Source organism: Bombyx mandarina, chromosome 01 (genome assembly GCF_030267445.1).
Source record: "Bombyx mandarina strain Sakado chromosome 01, ASM3026744v2".
In the NCBI taxonomy this organism is placed as follows: domain Eukaryota; kingdom Metazoa; phylum Arthropoda; class Insecta; order Lepidoptera; family Bombycidae; genus Bombyx; species Bombyx mandarina.
The window spans coordinates 18,040,349-18,064,707 of record NC_143208.1 but is presented as its reverse complement, the minus strand read 5'-3'; the positions used below and the strand labels follow the sequence as shown (position 1 = coordinate 18,064,707).

The following is a 24,359-nucleotide window of genomic DNA, read 5'->3' as shown; positions in this document are numbered from 1 at the left end:
ATGTTCTCTCGTTACTCTCAGAAATAGACCAGTCGTTTGTGCGTGAAAACTCTCATCGTAAATTTACCCCCGGCCAGTTTGTCGAAATAGAAGGCGTTAAATTTCCATTCGCCGGCGTTACGGTGCAAGTACTGAAAAGAAAACCCAAAGTTAACACAACACGCAATGAATCAGACACGAATGTTATTCTCACGACTCTCAGCGAGCGTGAAAATAATCTTTGGTCGCCATACATTCGCAAAGTCGCTTCGCGCTAAGAGCGAAAAAATCGCAGATCAGACGGAAACCAAAGTCATCGACCTTAAGTACCGTCTGGCGGGAGTTACGCGCCAGCTCTTAAATAAAAGATGTTGTCTCTTTACAAGATTCTTGGCCAATTGTCAATGAGCATCTGCATCAGGAAGGAATCTTAAAACTCATCATTGCACACCACACATACATAAATATACATATTATGTACTGTTCATGAGGCGTACACGTTGCAAATAATTTCGTCTTTACGTATAAAAGGCAAGTAAATAAGCATTGTTTACGTGACCAAGCTAGTTCGTTAGATTTAGTGTTATTTGAAAAATGTACGTTGCCCCTCAGCGTTTGTGTTATAGTGTAGCCGTAATTCTGCGTTCTAGTTCTACATTTGTTTCGCCCGTGACCTGATACGCCAAAAATGGATATAACAAGTTAGCGAACATAACAGGCGACATGGCATAATGCACTTATAAACTCTAGTCTGTCATGATTTTGACTGATCAAGTCGGATGACGTGCTTAATTTTTCGAACGCATTTATTAATTGGTGTTTCGCGTTGCGCCGTCCTTGCGTGAGCTACTTGAAACGCAGAACAACATCTAACAATATGTCACAACTAGCCTACGTATACATAGTGCGTGTGGATGCCTCATGAATATAAACAAATGACATTTGAATTTGTGGCGGAGCCGAGAAACAATACCGCGTTGATATAGCGGCGGAGTGCGGAATGACCATGGTGAGAAAGACAATATGTACCGGCGCCATTTAAATATAGCATACAAAACGTACTAAATAGCCAGCGTGTATCTAATTTTCCGTTTGAACATGTCAACAAGTGTCAGGAAATTATACGTTCAAGTTGGCTCGTCTCGGTCTCCTTATATGAAATGGATTTGAATTTCAACGTTTATCGTCGCGATTGATTGTTCGATCTCTGCGAAAGTCTGAGGACGGAGAATCGTTTAAATATCTGTGACAGATATTTTAAATATTGCTACTGCTTAAATAGCCTTCAGTTAAATCACTTGTTTAATGATTAACCAGTTTTTTTTCTCTAATTTTTAATTGCTCACCGGTCTTTCCGCATTATGGAACTTAACTTTAAATCGTGGTGAATCTTTTGTATAATGTACTTACGTCGGATACGCTACGAGACAGATATTCCGTAAGCAGCTGTTCACGGCGAATAGAGCTCAGCTCTTGGGATTTTCTCCGGCGTTTTCTTATCGTCAAGTAACCCATGAAGTGTTCTTCTCTCTTCTTTGGGTCCAGTAGAACGACGTCCGAACAGCATCCGATATAGACGAAAATAGGGTCATCGGGCGCTCGTTTTTGCTTGGACGTTGTTGTTTTCTTAGCTGCACAATCAAAACAACTTGTTTATTAGTTGCACCGGATGTGAAGTCACATCTTATGCTTGTTATTTTGATGAACGTATTTTATTTGTTTATAAAACAATCACCAGGTTCAATAGAACGTAATTTACAGCGAGGACAGCTCTAAATTGCAGTATCCCTCTTAGACGCAAACTAATGGAAGACCTCGACACGGGATGAGTGATAGACGTCGCGCGACTCGACCTGACACGGTCCACGACCGTGCAAACTATAATTTCAACATCGGGTTCGACGCGCCAATACACGATTTACACTTACGAAAATCTGATAGCGACGCAACGCGAACGTATATCAGAAAACTGAGCTCTTTTATCAAATACATTGTTTACAAAAGCGTTGATAAAAAAGCCAGTAAAAGCTTGTACGAAGCGAACCATATAATGACATAGAGTGCCTCGCATGTCGATTACTGGATCCTGGAAAACTCGTTAAGCGATAGTGTTTTCAACTGTCAGTCTTCGATACGTCAATGTCGAGCCATTTTTATCTCGTTACCTAATAACATTAGCAGTGCCTTTTGCAATATATCTTGTAAATTTTGGAAATGACATCTTAAGCCGTTATATCGCAATATAAACATTTTACCATCTCACTGACTAGATCGTTTCGAAATGACATTTTAAATGGTATAGTCTTTAAACGACAATGTATAATTATTATGATCTTATAGTGGCGGGTAAAACGATGAATTCAATTTCTTTTATCTTCTAACAATTCAGATTAATAATACTTCAAACGGATACTTCGAATAAATCGCAACGTTTTTTTTTGGCTAATATCAAACAACTCTTTCATATAAAAAATACGAGTGTCAGTTATGGCATAATCGATTTAACAACAATGCTAAATTCATCTCATATATCTTATGGGTAGTATTAAATGAATTGCCAAATCGATGTTATTAGTATCATACAGCAAAACACTAGAATCAGGTATTCATGTTTCGATTTAGTATATTACGTTTGATTGCCGCCTAATGCAAAGGGTCTGCTAGGTCTCTGTGTATAAGCGATACATTAATATAGTCATTGATTTTTAATGCAAGTATATTATATAAGCCGCCTAATGGTAAACGTTAACTCGCAACCATAAAATGAAGTACCGTCCAATCCGAAACGTCACGTGAAAGATATAAATGAAGCTATAGTAACGCCAGAAGAAGATAGGCATAAAATGTATCCAAATAGAGATGTTTTATAAACGATTTTTTAATTATATGATATTAATATAGTGAATATTTATTTAACTTCTTAGTGGAATACACAATTTTCAACAATATTTCGCAAGCAAATGATTTGTCTATTAAAACCAAGAGAACATTCAAGAAAATTATTTACAGTAAACTGCTAACAGTTATTTTGTAACGTTACAAGAATAATACAAATATTTACCAAATATTAGACTTTAAATTATAATTTATTATTATTATAAGCAATAAAAGCGAATGCAGTAAAACATTGTTTCTGTGTTTTATTATGTGTTACATATACCTACTCAACTGGGTCAAGGCACGAATGTTAGGTTACATTGAATGATCCGGGTTTAAAAACGACTGTGAATTTACGATAATACCTACTAACCGACGCAGCGACGTTGTGGTTTCATATTGGTTTGTAATTTACAAGTTATAGTAAAATTGTAGAAAAAACAGAACGTGTAGCTAACAAATTTGAAAAATATTTCTATTTACCAGTTAGGTATTTCACTGCGACTTGCATTTTCCTGTCGCAAAGCAATCGTGCGAAATGTTACGTAGTAAAAGAAAGTTGTTATTACAAGGCAATTGCGACCCCACGTTTTAGCATTTACGCTTTTGTCCTCTTGATAATTGCTTATAAATAAATAGGTTGTACCATCATCTGCTCATAGCAATAAAATAGGAGTTATGGCAGAGACGGGCAACGGAAGCTTCAAATTTTCAATAGAAATATATACTACTGACATTACGTAGTTCATTTGGCGATGATCGAGATACGTAATATCTGACCTCGTGAACAATTACGAGTACATTATATGTATCTGTATATTTTACTGGTGGTAGGACCTATCGTGAGTCCGCATGGGTAGGTACCACCATTCTGCCTATTTTGGTGAAGCAGTAATGCGTTTCGGTTTGAAGGTTGGGGCAGCCGTTTTAACTATACTGAGATCTTAGAACTTATATCTCAAGGTGGGTGGCGCATTTACGTTGTAGATGTCTATGGGCTCCAGTAACCACTTAACACCAGGTGGGCTGTGAGCTCGTCCACCCATCTAAGAAATAAAAAATAAATAAATAATCTGGCTATTTCATTTATGCATACAGTTTATTATCAAGAGCACCTATTACCCAACTATGCTCGAGGGTATAAAGTGGTTTTAGTATAGCAGAAGAGGCAGAACCTTCTCTTGTTTTAATACGTAAACTCAAAATTTAAACCAGTAAGGTCGATAAGGCGTAATAACTAGTGACTTATTACTGGTGGTAGGACCTCTTGTGAGTCCGCGCGGGTGGGTACCACCACCCTGCCTATTTCTGCCGTGAAGCAGTAATGCGTTTCGGTTTGAAGGGTGGGGCAGCCGTTGTAACTATACTTGAGACCTTAGAACTTATATTTCAAGGTGTGTGGCGCATTTACGTTGTAGATGTCTATGGGCTCCAGTAACCACTTAACACCAGGTGGGCTGTGAGCTCGTCCATCTAAGAAATTAAAAATAAATAAATAATCTGGCTATTTCATTGATGTATACAGTTTATCATCAAGAGCACCTATTACCCAACTATGCTCGAGGGCATAACGTGGTTTTAGTATAGCAGAGGAGGCAGAACCTTCTCTTGTTTTAATACGTAAACTCAAAATTTAAATGGACCAGTAAGGTCGATAAGGCGTAATAACTCAAGTGATAATATAATTACGTCGGAATCCCAAGATTTTGTAATTTTTAAGAACATAGCCTGCGAGAACATTGTTTGTGACGACTACGCACTTAATTAGTCTATACTAATATTATAAAGAGGAAAGATTTGTTTGTTTGTTTGTTTCGAATAGGCTCCGAAACTACTGGACCGATTTGAAAAATTCTTTTTCCATTAGAAGCCGACATTGTCCCTGATAAACATAGGCTACTTTTTTAAATTTTTTTTATTTATTTTTTTGTTTTCATGTGTGTCTTAATGTTTCCGAAGCGAAGCGAGGGCGGGTCGCTAGTTAGTTATATTTATATCGATGTTTTATAAAAATGTTTTAAAGTGTACCTGACATACGTGACGTTGTTCTAAAAAGAAATAAAGGAGAAATTCATAGCAAGAGCAAACAATATTCAGTTTAAGTTTACTCATTTAAATACCGAGATTATCTATATTGTTGGAGATTTCTTTTTTATATATACATATACATATACTTATAAGAGCGGTCGGAATACAATACAAATTAGGTAAATTTAATTATTTATTTTGATGTTGAAATAATCATTATTCGATTTATCTATATTTGTGCTGCCAAGCAGTAATGCGTTTCGGTTTGAAGGGTACGGCAGCAATTGTACTGTAAAACTGATTGACTGACTGACGGACTGACTTAGAACTGATATGTCAAGGTGGCAGCAGCAAATACGTCGTTAATGTTTATGGGTTCGGGCAACTACTGAACACGAGACGGGCCCTAAACTCGTCCGCCCTTATAAGCAACTAGCGACCCGCCATCGCTTCGCTTTAGAAACATTAAATTTTAATATTGATAGCTGAGTCCCGAGATGTTGCCCGCGGTTATTGTCGGACCGCGGGTGACGCCGCGGGGCGAAGCTAGTCTAAAAAATGTAGCCTAAGTTACTCCTTATATCATCAGCTACCCTATCAGTGAGACTCATCAACATCGGTCCAGCCGTTCCAGAGATTAGCCGGAACAAACAGACAAACAGACAGAGAACAAAAATAGTAAAAAATGTTATTTTGGTGTATGTACCGTATATATATATATTCATATGGATGTAGTGAAAACGGTTATTTCGGAAATGTTTTGATAACTTAGTATAATTTATTCGCATATGAGGCTTCGAGGAACATTTTGAATGATGATAACTTCAATAATTTTGACGAACTAAGCCCGGAAATAATATTTGGTCTTGAGATTCGTAATTAAAATCTTTGACTGTCGAATTACTAATAAATTAAAACAATGTTTTGTTCGAATTAATACGCGCATTCTACTCATATAAACGAACGATACGACCGCGCGCTATAAATAGAACTCACAACTAGCAATAAGGTCTGCCTCTCGTTACCTCTCTTTGTAATATGAATAACAACAATTTCTTTGTTTACTAACCGGCGCTCGTGAGAACGACTCGCTTTGAACCCTTAAGGTCGCGATTATAAGCGATGTGTGTACTTTAAATTACGGTTCAAGACACATTCTTATTGTTTGTACTTGAATGACGTCATTCATCTCTAAAAATCAACAACACATTTGGTTGCAAAGAAGCAACCGGTATTTGCGAAAATAATATTGTTGGTATCGTAAATTCTTATATCTATACTAACTAGTGGCCCCGCAGTAGTCGAAATTCGACTATAATTAATTGGAATTGTAAGTTTGTACACTATTATGATTGTATTTTGTACCTCTGTAATCACAAATTTCGCCAAGACTACACTACACTATAAAAATATTAACAAAGACAAACAATATTTAATCTATTCTCAATTTGACAACAGACGTCAAGAACAAAAGTTTGACAATAAATAGTATGCATGCGTGTGTGCGTCAAATACATGGTATGTAGTGTGTGTAATGTTTTCTTTATTGATTTAATGTATCTTTTATACATTATTTAAAAAAAATATTAGCATTGTGCACTTCTTCTCTATATTCTCTATAGGTGTAGAAAATTTCATACACCTCCGACCGCGCAATTTTCGTAACAAGGGATACAAAGTTTTTGCTTCACGTATTAATATATAACTAGTCAGGTCATAAGTATTGTCACACAGTAAAAACTTTTCTTTTAGAATGTTGGCCACAAAAAAGTTTATTGAATTCGAATGTCGAATTGTGCATGAAAATAAAAATGTATACTTTTAGAATTTTACTCATTTTTAAATATGGAGTGGACGCTTAAAGAAGACCGTGTTGCAGTTATTGCGTTGCATCGTTGCGGTTACGCGCCAATTCAATTTTTTAACATACTGAAAAATTTGAATGTAACCAAAAGATTCGTTTATCGTACCATCAAATGATACAATGAAGACTCTAGTGTAGATGACAGGTCAAGAAGTGGTCGCCCTCGGTCTGTTAGGACTCCAGCAGTGATAAAAGCTGTGAAGGCGCGAATTCAAAGAAATCCCAAACGTAAGCAGAAACTGTTGGCCCTTCAGATGGGGTTAAGCAGAACCACGGTGAAAAGGGTGTTAAATGAAGACTTAGGGCTTCGGGCATATCGTAGAAAAACAGGACATCGTTTGAATGCTCGTCTAATGGACCTGAGACTAAAGAGATGCCGCGCTTTGTTGAAGCGGTACGCGGGAAAAAAATATCGAGAAATTCTTTTTTCGGATGAAAAATTTTTTACCGTAGAAGAGAGCTACAACAAACAAAATGATAAGGCGTACGCACACAGTAGTGAAGAAGCGAGCAACCGTATTCCGCGTGTCCAACGAGGTCATTTTCCATCCTCGCTCATGGTATGGTTGGGAGTTTCTTATTGGGGCTTAACAGAGGTACATTTTTGTGAGAAAGGTGTAAAAACGAATGCAGTTGTGTATCAAAATACAGTCCTGACGAACCTTGTGGAACCTGTTTCTCATACCATGTTCAATAACAGGCACTGGGTATTCCAACAAGATTCGGCGCCAGCTCATAGAGCGAAGTGCACACAAGACTGGCTGGCGGCGCGTGAAATCGACTTCATCCGGCACGAAGACTGGCTCTCCTCCACTCCAGATTTGAATCCGTTAGATTACAAGATATGGCAACACTTGGAGGAAAAGGCGTGCTCAAAGCCTCATCCCAATTTGGAGTCACTCAAGACATCCTTGATTAAGGCAGCCGCCGATATTGACATGGACCTCGTTCGTGCTGCGATAGACGACTGGCCACGCAGATTGAAGCCTGTATTCAAAATCACGGAGGTCATTTTGAATAAACTTTAGTGTCATAAGAATCTATGTTTTGTTAAGTTCATTTTGATATATGAATGGTTACATAATGAATAAACTTGTTTCAATTATTTTACATTAAACATGTGACAGAATTTATGACCGACTAGGTAGATATATAAAGCTGTAGTGGTTTTTACGGATGTTCCGTTATAATTACTGAACCGCGCATCCGATTGACTTGAAATTTGGTATCCATGTAGAAAATATATGTACTTAATGGATAGGCTAATTTTTATATGAGTGTTGGACTCCCTACACCAGTTTCGGGAGCGTTAATGATAAGAATCTTTGTGGGGGTGAGAATAATAATGTTAATTTTAAATGCCCAGCGAAGCGTACAGCTGGTTGGTATATAATAGTACTCCAATATTTACTACATAGTACCTTCGTAATAATTTGTTCTTAGACAAAACATTTGCCTACCTATAACACCTTATCAGAGAACAAAATTCACAACAAAATAAACTAACAGCGAATAATACTTCCGAAGTAAAAATCAATACATTTAAAACGCGTTGCTGCACTCAATTTGCATATTCATACATCAGGCAGGATACGTCAAGTCTGATATTTTCGAAAATGTATTTTCACGTGTAGTTACATTTTGTTTACCCATCAGCCGTTATAATATATGTAGGCCTCCTGTTTGTTTGTATACGCACAAAATTTAACATATTATATTTTTTGAATATAATATACAGTCGTGGTCAACTAATTAGGGAAAATCTCTAGTCAAGCCAAATTGTGAATATTTTTTTTTTTCCAACGAGTCTTAGCAATATTCCACATCTTTTACATGAAAGTGTAATTAGTCATTTATGTGCGCGATTATACAAACAATAACAACTTCTTAAACATTAAACCTCTTTACAGTATAGCTGATACAATATCATAGTGCTATTGGTTCAAAGAATGCTGGCTGGCTATTTAATTAGGGACACTGAGGTATTGCGTTCTAATTTCAAAATTGGAATTTTAATACTTTTTTGTTTCTTTTGTTATTGTTAAGTGGTCGTTTTGGCGGCAATCCAAATTTTTTATTTTAAGTTTTGAGAATTATTTTGAAGAAAAATGGGAAAAAATAAAAGTTGCGATCCAACACTACGAAAAATTATCATGAAGTTTGTCGAGCGTGGTTGGTCATACCGAATGATAGCACAACATTTAAATTGTTCAAAAACTATGGTATGCAATACAGTGCAACATTTCAAGCGCTATAACACAGCTTTAAATGTTTCCAGAACAAAACGATCGAGAAAAACGACTCCGCAAGAAGATAGAATGATAACCAGGTTAGCTAAGAAAGATCCGTTTCTAGGCTCTATTTTAATTAAACACGAAGTGTTTGGGGCAAACGAAAGAGCCGGTGTATCTGCGAGGACCGTTCGACGACGTTTGGTAGAAGCAGGGTTGTTCGGAAGAGTGGCTCGCAAAGTACCGTTGTTGAAGAAAGAACATAGAAATGCTCGTTTGGCATTTGCACGTAAATATGGACATTGGACATACGCCCAATGGCAACATGTACTTTTCTCTGACGAGACCAAGATTAATTTGATTTCTTCAGACGGAAGGCAATATGTACGACGTCCTGTAAAAGCTGAAATGAATCCAAGATTCACAAAAAAACAGGTGAAACATGGCGCCATATTTTAATGGAAACATTAAAATATGGGGTTCATTTTCTGGACGTGGAGTGGGACCTGTGAGGAAAGTTCAGGGTAACTTAGACCAACATCAATACAAGGCAATATTGGAAGAAACTATGCTTCCCTATGCTAAGGAGCATCTCCCTATTATATGGACGTTTCAGCAGGATAACGACCCGAAACATATCGCCCATTCAGTCAAGTCGTTTCTTACCAGTCAGTTTGTATCGGTGCTAGATTGGCCAGCAAATAGCCCGGACCTCAACCCAATTGAGCACCTTTGGCACGAAATCAAGAAAAAAGTTGCCACTTATCGTAATACAAATTTGGATGAACTTCATGAAGCTTTTTGTGAGGCATGGGCAAACATTCCTGTCGAAACATGTCAGAAACTGATAATGTCTATGCCACATCGGAGTCAAGCGGTAATTGCTAACAAAGGTTTTGCTACTGGGTACTGATTTTACACGTAATAAAATGGAGCTGTTAAAGATATTATAACACTGAAGATTATAAGTTTTGTGTAACTGTATTGTTCATTATACTTTACTGTCCTTAATTAAATGTCCACTACAGAATTTTACCTTAATATTTAATACATGTATAATGTTTGGTATTAAATACTTTTTCTATTTATTAAATCTTTTATTTACAGCCATTTATAGCATAATAATCGGACCACATTATGCAAATAATAGGTGCTGAGAAATCAATAGGGTTTTATATTTAAATGTACATAACCGGTTATAGCCCTTCACTATCTTGAATGTCCCTAATTAGTTGACCATGACTGTATATTTAAAAAAAAAATTGGTTAGATGGGTGGACAAGCTCACGCCCACCTGGTGTTAAGTGGTTACTGGAGCCCAGAGACATCTACAACATAAATGCGCCACCCACCTTGAGATATAAGTTCTAAGGTCTCAGTATAGTTACAACGGCTGCCCCACCCTTCAAGCCGAAACGCCATACTGCTTCACGGCAGAAATAGGCAGGGTGGTGGTACCTACCCGTGCGGACTCACAAGAGATCTTACCACCAGTAATATATGTTAGAAAGTTCATAATGCACGGACTAGCAATGTAAAGTATAGAAGATTTACCACGCTAAGCCTTTGGGCTCTCGTGTCAGATGACAATCAACGTTTTTCATTACAACGACATCAAAACTACCCGTACGGACTCACAAGAGGTCCACCAGTAAGATACATATTAAATTAAAAAGCTGCCGGAAAAAAAATTTGCAAATGCATATAAAGAAAGCAATGGTCATGTCTATCACAATGTTTATAATTGAACGACCGCAACTCTTTTCAATAGAATTTACAAAGTTCTTTGGAATATCGGTCGGTATACTCTAGAAAAATAACAACAAATAAAGTTAGGCATATGTATTTAATATGAAAACCAAAGTGCGATTAACCCACAGCTGGGTTCGTCATACAGTCAGTCGTATTGGCTCGAAAATACATGTCAGACTATTACAAAGACTAATTGATTAATGTTCCGTCTAGTAATTGGTTTAAACGGCACGTTTTACACAAAACAATGTGTTTTGTTCTGTAGTCGACAAACTCAAATTAATATTTAAATTCAAAACGGAAGGAAACTGTTTAAATTTATGTACACGAAAATTACGACGCTATACATTTAGTATTTTCAAAAATAACTCTACATCGCTACAGAATCTAATATACAAATAAAAAAACACACGCGCACAATGAAACGTTTTAAAAAATACTATGCGGGGCATGGCTTTACAACAAATAACTACAACTTCATAACATATAACAATTGAAGGTACCTAAGTAGGTAATCAAATGACAAAATAGATAAACGAAGCATTGGTCGAATTAAAAAAATAACAAACGCTTTCGATTTTTAATTATGTTCTTAAATTAATACGTGAAGCAAAAACTTTGTATCCCTTTTTACGAAAATTGCGCGGACGGAGGAGTATGAAATTTTCCACACTTATAGAGAATATAGTGAATGAGTGTAAAATGCAAATATTCTTTTAAAATAATGCATAAAAGATACATTATATCAATAAAGTAAACATTACACACACTACATACTATGTATTTGACGCACACACGCATGCATACTATTTATTGTCAAACTTTTGTTCTTGACGTCTGTGGTCAAATTGAGAATAGATTAAGTATTGTTTTCCTTTATTAATATTTTTTTATAGAGTAGCCTTGGCGAAATTTGTGATTATAGAAGTATAAAATACAATCATAATAGTGTACAAACTTACAATTCCAATTAATTATAGTCGAATTTCGACTACTGCCTCTAGTGTTCATTAAAAAGGCAAACGCTGAATGTTGATCGGTTGGCAGTCGAAAAGTGACAATAACATTGACTATTGGACAACTAATTCATGTACGTTGAATTAAGCCCTTACTGTACCGCACTGTACTGTATGTATGCATGCGTATTTACTCAAACTGGGTTGCATCGACTAACAACTACGGATGTGTCGCTCCGATAGTCAAACAGCGATCGTATAATTAAAAGCCCCGCGGCAAAACTAGCTGTTTGTTGCAAGCTAAACGTAATAAGTTTTCAAAGTAATTAAATCGGAAATGTGCATTGGTTTAACTCAGTTTTCCGTCTATTTTGTATATTCGTTTTTTTTTTGTATCTTATCATTATGTTAAACTAGATGATACTAGATGCTTTTTTATGACGCCATCTTGTTGTGTCTTGTTGTGTCGCCATAAGATGTCGGGAAGAGTCATAAAGTTGATTATCGATAAAGTTGATTATTGAAAACACGAATAAAACAACATTTTCTGAAAATAAATCGTAGCTAGATCGATTTATCGCCCCCGAAATCCCCTGTATACTAAATGTTATGAAAATCGGAGCTGTTTCCGAGATTCAAATTATATATATACCAGAATTGCTCGGTTAAAGGTATAAGATAATAGTTATCTCATGAATTTTCGTATGGAATCCTTGCACACGTACCCGTCAACCTTCTATTAACAACAACTATTGTTCTGCGCGAGCTGCGAGGACATGTGGCTTAGTAAAGCCTTTGTGAAAATTCATTAGGTCCAACATAGATGAATAGTCGTAATTGCGAGTCCTTCGAAACTCTCGTGGTAAACTTTTCAACGTATAACTGAAGGAAATTAACATTTGATCAATTTAACTTTCGCTTTCATAACGTAGGCTTCCGAAACCTAATCAACTGTATATTTAAAGTTAAACATTTTGTTGTTCAATTCATACTCTATTCGTTCTCCAAAATCAGTAACACCGTTATAGTTTTCAGTGGCTTTTGTGCTATTCACAATTAATTTTAACGTTAGCATTGCAAAGAGAAATTCAATGTGAATTATTTGATAGCGGTTTATTGTAACTAAAATTACACGATTCATTATTACGAAGTTTTTTTTTTGTATTTTGATGCTAGTAAGTTGTTAAAACAAATCTATAAAAAAATTATACTAAGCTATTGTTTGTGTACCACATCTAGCCTAAGACATATGACATTACGAGCCGCAGTTAACCGAAGCGGGAGTGGTACAATATGCGTGAGGGTGCCGTGTTTCCTGATGTTCTGTTGTGATGACGATGTCAAGAAACGAAGAGCCAAGACCCGGAAACGCTACCGGAATAGCCGTGTCCGGCGAGTTCACCCACAAACTACAAAGACTGCATTTCGCAGCTCAGTGGTTTATCAGTACTGTGATCGGTATTACCATGAGAGGCCAATCAATGTGCGACGAAATTTAGAGTATTTGAATTTTAAAAACCAATCATATTCCGAATAAAAGATCAAATGCTAAATGTTTTGATGAAATGTATCACTGCAAAAAAAAATGGTCTGATAGTAACAACGTTTACATCCTATGTACAACATATTAAATTTATCTAAGTAAATCCAGAAACGACTGAGGCTAGGAATATTATATTTGAACACTAATTTAGTGGCACAGAGACACTAAGAAATCTCTTTTATGCAATACAACCATATATATGTGTGTGTATACTACGAAGAGAGAATTGTAAAGAGGCATTTTTATTCATTTTCACTTAATTTAACTCGAAACAAAGATATAAACAACGAACAAGGATGTATTAAAACATTCAATTTAAGGACTACACGGCTGATTGATCATCCTAAAGAAAATTCATGACCTATATTCAAGTTTAATTAATTTTTTTAAATAAGATTCTTACCGTCTTTTTTCGGAGTATCATCAGCTGCGGTCTTCTCAGCAGCTTCTCCCTCTTTTTCGATAGTAGTTTCTTTCGAAGAGGCTGCAGTTGCTGAGTCCGAAACCGTAGCTGTCGTCTCTTCCACGGTCTTAGGAGGAAGAGTGGTTTTTCTCCTCGGTATCGCTTCTGAGCGTTTCGGGATAAGACCAACTTTCTCTTCCGGAATTGTGACAGCGGTTTTCGGGGGGATTTCCGGTGTTGGTTTAGAAATAGCCCTTCTCGGTGGAAGTGGAGGTGCTTCTCTCTTCCGGATGATCCCAGTGTCTCCCTTTGGAATGGCTCCAGTTGGTTTTTTCAAAGAGGCTGATTTTACTTCCTTGGGTATGGCTCCCGTAGGTTTTTTAAGGGACGGAAGCGTTTCTTCCTCATATGTGGAGATTGTGGCCACTTCCGAATGTATATCTGTTTCATCCTTTGGTGTGGAGACTGTTACCAATTTCCGCGGAGAAGCTGATTTTCCCTTTGAAGAGGAAGTTTTAATCACTTTTTGGTGACTGCCTGTTTCTCTTTTCGAAACGGAAGCTGTGGGTAGTTTCGAAACGAGATCTGGTCGTCCTTTTGGAGTTGGAACTGTTGCCGCTTGGAGAAGAAATGGTGGTTCTTTCTTCGGGATGGCTCCAGTGCTTTTTTGAACGGTAAAAACAGTTTCTTCCTCCACAGTGGCTATAATGGCCTCTTCTGTAGCGGGAGCTAACTCGATTTTTGGCGCAGAAATTCTTGGTGGTTTTAGAGGGATAGAGGTCACTCTCTTTGGAATGGCTCCAGTGGATTTTTTTGGAGGAGAAATTGTATCGCCCTTTGAACTCGATGTAGTTCCTGGTTCTGGAGGAGCAGTTTTTTCTCTTTTCAAAGAGCCACCAGTGATCTCTTTCGTTGGAAGACTTATTGTACTCTTAGAAGCTACTTTCGAAAAGAGAGTTGTTTCATCCTTTGGATTACAAATCGTTTTCACTACCAGAGTGGGAGATTTTTCCTCTTCTAAAGCATCATCCGCGTGGAATTTCGAAGGAATACAAATTTCTAAGTTAGCTGAGATTCCAGATGCTATTTCTGTAGTGGAAGCTGTTTCTCCTTTCGAGCGGTCACCTGTAGTTTCTTTTGTACGAGGTGCTGTTTCTCGTTTGCATTCTGTTTTCATGCCCTCAACAGAAGCCACCTGCCGATTGACTTCATCTCCTTCCAGAATGGCGTCGTCAGATAACTCTGGCGATTGGTGTACTGTACTTCCTTCTGAAATTTCGATAGCCGTTTTCGGACATAATATTGTTTCTTCTTCCGATGTGCTTTGCGTTTTTCGTTTTTTATTTACTCTCAAAGGACAGGCTGCTGCTCCTGGGCTATCCCTGTCAGAGTGCCGATCTTCTGCTCTTTCCCCTCTCGTTGGGCCTGCAAAAATAAAATTATTTACTATCTTGGATCTTGAGATAGTACAAAAAACGAAGTCAGAGAATTTTTCTTAAAGTTCAAAAAAAAGCTTTTTGGATTGTAATTTATATCATATGCAGATTATTAATTTACAAATGTACTGTCTCGGAGGCAACAGGTAGTACTTAAAACGTATAAAATGATACTCGAGTCGAAAAGAGATTATTTTTTAATCCGACAAGACCGCAAAGACTATGGTTGAACTACGGCTGTGATATAATACAACCGATAAATACATTTTTTTGTCTTTGGGTTTCGGCAGCGGAAAGTGCAATGTTTTTTTTTTATTATTTCTCAATTTAGTCACCGCGTAGTACATATTTTAAAATAAGAACGTTTGTTTTTTTTTCTCTACTTATTCGCTGGTAGCCTAAGAGGTTATTCCAGCTACGTCTGGACGAGTAGGTGAGCTCACGGGCTCAGCCTAAGAGAATTTGCTAAAACTAGCCCTCGCAAGGGTAGTTTCTTTGCAGAATCTACCACCGTATCGGAATCGCCACCCACTGAGACGATCCGGCAAGAAACTCAGTGTCTATAGGTTAGCTCGCTCGTTTAACTCGCTCGTCGTGACCGTCGAGTTCGACAAGGAAAGTTTGTTTTGCAACATAAAGCACTCTTGAAGTACTGATGGTAAGTCGTTAGCGCTATAAGTAAGGCACAAAAACGGTGAAAGTATTCCTTATTGGTAAAAGTCGACTACCTTAAAACAAAAAATTCGACAAAAAACGATCAACTACTCAATAATGAATTGCTGTTTCTAGATTAACCTTTAGAATGACGATCGATGTTCGTTTGGGAGATAAGTTGTGAACGCATGATGAAAATCAAAAAAATAATCACTAACCATACTTTTTCGAAACGGGCTCACCTTCTCCATTGCGGTACGAGTCCGGGCTGACTGTGGAAAGAAAATAAACATTATTAATAATTTTCATTTTCAATCTACAATTTTTCTAAAAGTAACTTAATTATATTCGAACAACAAGCCTGTCGATACGTTAAATGACAAATAACAAGCGTTCTAAAGGACCTGGAGAGAACAGTGCTACTTTGAACATCAAAATTATTACTGTTTTAGAATATTCTGATACAGTTTGCACGTTCGATAATACCAACATGACTAAAGACGATTTATTTAATAAGTCGAACATGCAAACTTTAATGTACTTTGTAAGTCTTATTTTGATGTATGTATAAGTCAAAATCATACGTTTTATCATTATTGAGTCTAAGCCTAATATTTTTCAAATCGATAAATTAACGTGACTTCTTCAAGACCCTGAAGCAACGACGTACATAAATTTAATTCAATGTTATTATTAATATCAAGTTTTATTACTGCCGACCCGATAGATGATGTTCTGCCCAATTCCCGCTTTTCCATCAGAGCCCACGTGGACTGTTACAAAAATTTTAACATCAAAAATAGGTATATCGGTTAGGACATTCTTAAACGCTGCGATTGCGAACTATAATTTAGAGTCCCAGTCACGATTCGCTGGGACTGTCGCAAATTTTGTGTAATACTTACTCATTTATTAATGCTTATCGCGTATAAAAGTACCACTTGCTTGCAAGGTACTAAGCCAAAACTTTCCATAATCTACCAACAACAACTGTACACAGTTTTGACGCAATCAATAAAACGATACATCTTCAAATAAAAATCCAACGAAATAGATACAAAGCTATTGATATTAAGTTAGTAGTTGACTAATGCAATAATGAACAGGAACTGAAATAATCACGAATTCACGAATATAATGGTCTGAACGAAAGCTTTCGCCAAAGGATTTTAAAAATCAAGTTGGATACACGCGTAAATTAATCCTTATAAGATAAATCTCTATGATGAGATAAGATCATTAGTATTAGATTATTTGATCTTGATCTTACGTGATTGAAAATTCTATCATATAAAAGGTTACACGAAAGTCATATAATAGCAACAGAGCAAACCCATCTCGACACAAAAATACCACCTATAGGTACGTCTGTCAGTAATTTAAATTGCGAAATTATGTTGATCGTTCAAACAATGAAATCTAAAAAAATGCTTTTCAACACACTTTGTATTCTTTATATTAAAGCTACCATTACGAACTGTCTATCAGAGCTGGAGCATATCCCAGTTTTGAACTAATTAATTTAGATTCATCTGGATATCATAAAAAGCCAGTAGCATCACTGTCTATCGCCACAAACAGAAATGAAAATATATATTTTAATTCATTTTCATTTTAATTAGAATAATTATAAGCATTTTTGTATCTCATTAATATAATCCTATATTTTTATTTCAGACACGAGTATAAAAGCAAGACAACGCCGTTTGATAGTCCTTTGTGAAGATAATGGATTCAGAATAACAAAGCATGTCAATTAGGTACGATAAACGTGATAATGTCGTCGTTCACCAAGCCTTGGGGTATATGCGACTGCAGCGGATATTACCGACATCAAAGACACTAGACAATCTAGATATTATTAAATATACATTTTTAACTGACATCTAATCTCAGTTTAATATTAAAATTCTTGAGTGGAGACTGCGCTACGGTTAACGTAATGTAGGGCGCCCCCCAACTAGGTGGTGTGATGACTTGCAAAGGGTGGCCAGCCAGAAATGAACGAGGAGAGCTGAAGTGAGGAGAGAGGGAACAGTGACGTAAATTGGGAGAGGCCTGTTCCTAGCAGTGGACGACTGATGATAAATTAATAATTACACATAATGATTATTATATCATAATTTTATTAATCAAGCAAGTTACAGTAAACCTCAACAACCAGCATATTTTATTTTTAATTTAATCTATTTCTTCAGGTTTATAGCCGTTCAGCACTTTAATCCATTTATTGAAAGTTGGCGTAAGCCGGTTTTCTTAAAAAAATATGTTTTTAACGAAATCTCTTCATACGTGAAGAACGACTTAGCGTTAAGTAAGGCGTTTGTGTTAAGTGGCACTTGTAACTAGAGGTAAAATAATATTTAAAAACATGAGCATCGCTATTCAAACTTAGAAATGGTTACAGTGGTACAAATTATGGATAAATAAATCAAAATTTAAGCTATTGACGTGTTGAAATTTTACTTAGTTATTGAATGTAGATAGATATAGGTATATGACATCAATATAAAATAGCTGTGGGGCATGCGAGAGGACTTTTCCGTCAATCAGAAAAATTCAAGAGAGATAAATCAGAAAAAGATGGTTAGAAGAACGTGGGATAAATAATTAAATGTTTCAGTTACAGATCCCAAGTTAGGATTAGCTTCTGCGTTGTTGTACATAATATTCCGTTAGCTACAATTTCAAAATTAGAGTAGATTGACGTACCATGAAGAATCTACCTTTACGTTAATTAAATAAAATTAAAATAATCTCATAGTCGCGTCTACATTCCGCAATTAAAAAAAAACATTCAAAAGCCCAGCGGCGTCGGTCACGCGATGACGATAAGCACCGGCATCGGATAAGCACCAAGCGTTCCTCGAGCTCATCTACGCCAATAAAAATAATGCCTACTGTAAGATGCCTATCTCTTCAAACAAATTATGACGTGGACTTTTGTGGCAATGGACTATAGTACGTCTCACTACTATGCATTACCAAATTCTTAGTAATTTCTTTATCAAAAAAAAAATGCAGCTTATTAAAGTTGATTGAAATTAAATTTCAATATTGAAGTTTACTAAGGGTAGGGCTTATAAGAAAGCCGCGCGGGTAGGTACTATCATCACATCGCCTATTGCTGCTGCAAAGCAGAGCTCATGTTTTAAGAGATAATCACGTTGTGATGGAATACGGCAATTTGAGTAGTGGCATGAAATCGTTCACATATTTACGTTCGTCTATACAATTAAAAAAAGTTGAATTGTTGTAACAAATTTAGGAAGATGTTAATTTAAGAATTAATGAAACAAATCGAAAACATTAAGAATGAAAAATCGCTGCAATACATACTTAGATATTTCAAATAAGGATTTCAATAAATAACGGTTCGATTTAATACTCCCCCATACGACGGAGAGTAAACAGCGTAGAACTAATACAAAACGGCAAAGTTGCATTCCAGTTTCGAGAACTCTCCGGATCTTCAGTACGAGGAAATGAAGGCAAATTGATGGATGAACCTCACTTAGAATACACAGAGTTTCTGCTTAAGTAGTATATGGTTTTAAAAATATCTTGATTCGCTTACATGAGTTTTGTTCTATTTTGAGAGCTTTTTTTTCCGCAAACTACCTTGCAGTCCACTATATGGAAAATTTTGAAGAGAGTCACTTTATTGTGGATCACATAAATTCTAGAAGATAAGCCTTGGAGTAGTCCTGAAGTCCCAATACTTTTCTCAAATCTTTTTTGCAAAGGAACGTGTTTATAGCATCCAGGAGTGGGAGCTCATTCCAGTTTTAGATACTATATGTATGTAATTAACTCAAAACAATTTATTACAGATCCATTATACCATTACAATTCAATTGCACCTATTTTTTTTCAAGCCGCAGTCTAGCTTATCCGACATAAAACTCGCTTGAAAGCCAAGTAAATTTTAATAAAACTATTGTAACCACGAGGCGTAGTGTGCAAACAAATATCGAACGTGAAATAACTTAGAAGCTATTAATTTCGGTTTTCCATTTCTAAAATATAGCGCAAATTAGTATTAGTGATGAGTCCAGATCTATGTTATTGTATTAACACAATAGCAAAGGGCGATTACGTTAGCTATTAATTAAATTAGTTTGAAAGTTTTATAATCTCTTGGTGCTAATACTGAATCATTATTTGACATTTATCTGAAACGACCGAACATAGACACTGTTGCGGTATTAAATGGTATGAAGCTGGAATCCTCTTTAGCAGGAAGCGTGCCTTAACGAATAATAATAGGATTCATTTCATTTAGTATTTTCATGCGTTTCACGTTGAGCGACGATTTGTATTTCAGAGTTAAGTACTCAAATCAAACCTTCGATCAATAATACTACTAGATTCGCGATTAGCGCTTCAAAAACGGCCCGAAAAATAAGACCACAAATAAATTTGTGGTCTTATTTCAAATTAGTATGGTCCAATCCAGGGGGGTGCAACTCCCATACAAAGGAAAATAACATACAACTAGCGTCATCTTACTCCTGTGGCGACGTCATTTTTGTAACTTTTAGGCATTAATGATCTAATAAACTCACTAGATGGCAGATATGAGTTCTGACTCAATAAAAAATGTAGCGTACTTTGAAGCAGTGCTTCCACTTTTAGGGAATTCTCCCTTTTTTAGGGAAAAATAGCTGATATTTTGGATGATAAAGACAATTTAAAAAATACCAGGATTTAGGATATTTCGGGGTAAAAAGCAAAGCCTATACTAGTAACTGTTGTGAATTTTAAAATAAACGATAATTAAAGTAAAACAATGAACATTTTATTTTATGGAGAGAGAATGACATTAAGTCGAGTTGACAAGTAAAAGAATAAAACAGAGTTGTGTATAAAAACTATAAAGGTTTGATTCAACAGTAACCCTCTAGTAAAGTAAATCATAGATTAAGCCACTGCTTTTTCTTAGGGATTCCCCAGAATCCCAATAAGTATAATCCGCCAAATTTTTATTTACCTATTTTCGTTGATGTCACCAGAACTTACTTGTATTGTAATATACAGGTACTTCATGTACCATGAAAGATTATCATGGTAATTTCATTTACGAAAACCTTGTAATTGTCATTTCACTTTTGCTAGCAGTTCCTTCTTCAAAGACTGAGGTGGAAAGATTATTCAGTGTTCTCAAATTTAAAAACTGACAAAAGAAACAGGCTTTCTAATGAAACCCTGAACGGCTTGCTTCATAGAAAGTTCCCAACTTTGCCAGCAAACAATTGCTCAATTTTAGAACCGAACAGTGTTAGGTTGTGCAGCAAAAGAATATAAAAGCAATGCGTCGACTTCCTTGAAAATTCTAATCCTATAGATCTATGATCTTCTGGGGGCGTTTATATTATATATACCTACATTAAATAATATGCTGTGGTTTATTTTCTGTATTTTATTTACGCTTTCTATATGAGTCGTCTATTATCAAAGGTGGCAATCTGTGCATTTGGACAAAAAATTTTTATTGATATGTCAATACAGATTTATTTGAATATAATCGTCTCCTTCAAAGAATACGGTTCAAAACCTGCATTAAATAAAGGTTAATAGTTAACCTGTTATTTATCTAAGATGTCGTTCCGAAGAGTTTTGTGACTGCCAATGGAATATAAAGTCAATAATTCGTTTTTCTGATTTACCAATCATTGTCCAAAAGTCAGATTGCCGGCTTTGATAATAGTCGACTCATATAAAGGATTTATGAAAGTTGTCTAGGAAATTTTAGGGTAAATTCAAAAGAAACTAGGGTAAAATGTGTTAAAAAAAACGTAAGTGGAAACACTGCTTTGAAGTTTTCAAAATTCCAGGGCCGTAAAACAACCTCAAAAAAAAAAAAAAATTTTCAAAATGTCGTAACGATTTAATTTTTTAAATCGTTTTTTTTTGGTCTTGGTGTGAGTTATTTTACGTTGTAGTATTAATTTAGAGCAACTTTTAGCTTTATGAGAATATTAGACGATTAGACATTGAGAAACTCTGTTTTGAATTCTCTTTAGACATAACTTGGCTCCAATACTTTTTTCTTCGTTAGCGTTTCGTAAGCCTGTGTAACTATTTTCATTTCTTACAGAATGTTTATTATTAAAAATCAGCATGCCTCGAAGATCGAAAATGAAATGCTATTTCGGATGCCTTGATAACGGTGAGTTTACACTATTTTCCCGGTATATTATTTGCTAACATAATTATTATTCATAATATAATTAAATGAATTAGCACCAACTAATGGTCCTTCCTATTTCTGCTGCCTAGCTATCATATATGTTAAGTTTTGATCAAAACAGTCGGTATTAAGTCTCGTACTATCACACACACACCTCAGATAATAAAATTGTCTCGAGTGGGTGGAAGTATTTATGTTTTGCAACTCAGCGTATTATATGCTTATTGTCAAGTGGGCCCGAACTAGTTTTTTGGAATGATCAATCAGTCATGCTTTCCTGTTTAAATAAAATACAGCACAATTGATCTCACATCCAAAGTTAGATGATGGCATTCACGTTTTGTTTCCTGGTGTTTGATAACTAAGTTACACCAAGTGGCCTGTGACCACGTTCATCCTTCTACCCAATATAAAATAATGTTTTTATTTTTGTAGACAAAGGTTTGATAATGACAAAATTTTATGGAAAAATTATAAGGAGCACTAAAATGTCTGAAACATGAAAATATTGATGCACTATATTTGAACCAGAACGTGTTATGTAATATATTAATTTGTAAGTAAGATTACATTAACACTAAATTTTTCATGGTCGTATTTTTTCAATATTTGTTACATACTTAAGATACTTTGTTTCTCCGTTTCAGAAGAGAAACTGATTCAGCAAGGAACGTGAACTCTCAAGGGATCTTAATTTTTTTAAATATGTTTATAATTGATAAATTAATAATTGAAATAGTTCATAAGAACTAAATTGATGCCAATTTTGTTTTAAAATAGGTTGTTTAGTTCTTATAGTTATAGTATTACGTTTGAATAGTTGTAATTAGTAAGTTAGTAATATATGAAAATACTGATATAAATTTTTGTAAATAACCTTTTGTAAATTCTACGAGAAGATGATTTTAATTAATGATCAAAAGTCAACGGTCTTTAAAAGCATTATTTGCAATTATTTAGATTTACTGTGGAATATATTTGCTAAGTTGTGTTTTCTGTATGAGCAGATATAAATGAAAATGCCCAAACATGATTATGTTTCTTACATTTTCATTATGTGAAATCAATATGCTTGTGACTGAGTATATTAATAATTTATTAAAACTTAAGTGATAGACAGCAACCCCTATGGCACTGCTGAAGTTTATAAGCACTGGTGACCACTTATCACGGGCCGGGTTGCGTGCTCGTCTGCTGTTGAGTGCAATAAAAATTTTCGAAACCCTTTCTATTATTTAGATGTAATATTAGTGTACATTTAATTTGGATTAAAAGATAAATTTACATTTTATGTTTGCATGTGTATGTTTATAATTCATTTGCATGTAACGAACACCAGTTTCTTTTTTAACAAAATGTAAACTAATGGTTTGTAATGAATGTAATTAACTTTAAGATGATTTTCTTTCAATCTGCTGTTTGTTTCATCTAGTATTACCAAAGCTAAAGCATCAGAAACGTCAGAATAGAAATAATTTAGATAGGGAATAAAAGTATAACTAATGTAATCATGTCTAAGATTACTATAAGCGTCATTAAGTACAAACTATCAATATTTAAGAGTACTTTAAATCATCATTACATTTTTTAAACATTTTTTGTTTTTCAAATCATGTAATAAAACGTTTGTGCAGAACAAAATGTCACATGTTATGAACATGATTGTGGGTTAATCGTTTCTTAAATTTCTAAATGTTTATAAGAATGCTAAGAATAATTTAGTATTCACTTTAGTGTGTGTATTATCTCTACAATGCTAGTATAAATGACAATTATTGTATGACGAAGCATAGGTAGTGTTTATAGATGTAATATTTTCATACAAGGTCATGATCTGTCACGATCAACTTTAAGCAAGAACTGCTATAGTTAAGAAACAAATTTATTAAATTTAATTCAAATTGTCTACTATGTTTGTAATGGAAAGCTGACATGTTTATATTTCGCACAAATGACTTAAGTGACATTGAATGATTTGATTATCTAGACTTAATTAACTTTTAGATAACTTTCGATTTAATGTTATTAAGTACTCTAGTAGGATTAATCTAGAGGAGTTATTGTTATTCGAAATTTTATACAATTGTACGTTCATACTATCTTTTAACAGTAAATTGTTTGTAATATAGGGAAATTAAATAGCTTACAGAGAATTACAGCTTTTTATTTAAAAAAACTGTTTTCTCTCTGTATGAAAAGGTCTTATCGATTAGAATGCTGAACACAATCAAACGTTCTTTAATATTTCATAAGTACTACCGGGAATTTCAGCGATTCTAAACGATAAGATTTTTTCATAAAGAGAGTTAATTATAAAAAATATTAAAATTACTAAAAAAGCCACCTGGTGGGGGGTAGGGAGATTAATAATCGACAGCAGCGACGCCTGCTGTCCTGGGCTCTAACTAAAGCAAAAATAAAAATGAGAGTTGCGCATCTATCT

The 24,359-nt window shown here is 35.3% G+C and overlaps 1 protein-coding gene and 1 long non-coding RNA gene across 6 annotated transcripts in view; one reads left to right on the top strand and one right to left on the bottom strand.

Moving 5' to 3' along the window:
* LOC114252729 (uncharacterized) overlaps positions 1–24,359 on the bottom strand; it is a 162,915-nt gene that overhangs the window by 72,427 nt on the left and 66,129 nt on the right. For 4 of the 5 annotated variants that reach the window (XM_028187322.2, XM_089731518.1, XM_028187325.2 and 1 more), the window contains exons 3-6: positions 15,942–15,995; positions 13,634–15,058; positions 1,390–1,610; positions 68–131 (exon numbers count right to left, since the gene is read on the bottom strand). In XM_028187322.2, coding sequence (XP_028043123.2) covers positions 68–131; positions 1,390–1,610; positions 13,634–15,058; positions 15,942–15,995 — 1,764 coding nt within the window. The remainder of the gene's footprint in view (positions 1–67; positions 132–1,389; positions 1,611–13,633; positions 15,059–15,941; positions 15,996–24,359) is intronic. The other variant, XM_089731524.1, reaches the window with a different exon arrangement.
* On the top strand, positions 20,182–24,069 carry LOC149503629 (uncharacterized). Its single transcript, XR_016323911.1, has 3 exons — positions 20,182–21,895; positions 22,352–22,472; positions 22,564–24,069. It is a non-coding gene; the product is annotated as an uncharacterized LOC149503629 (long non-coding RNA).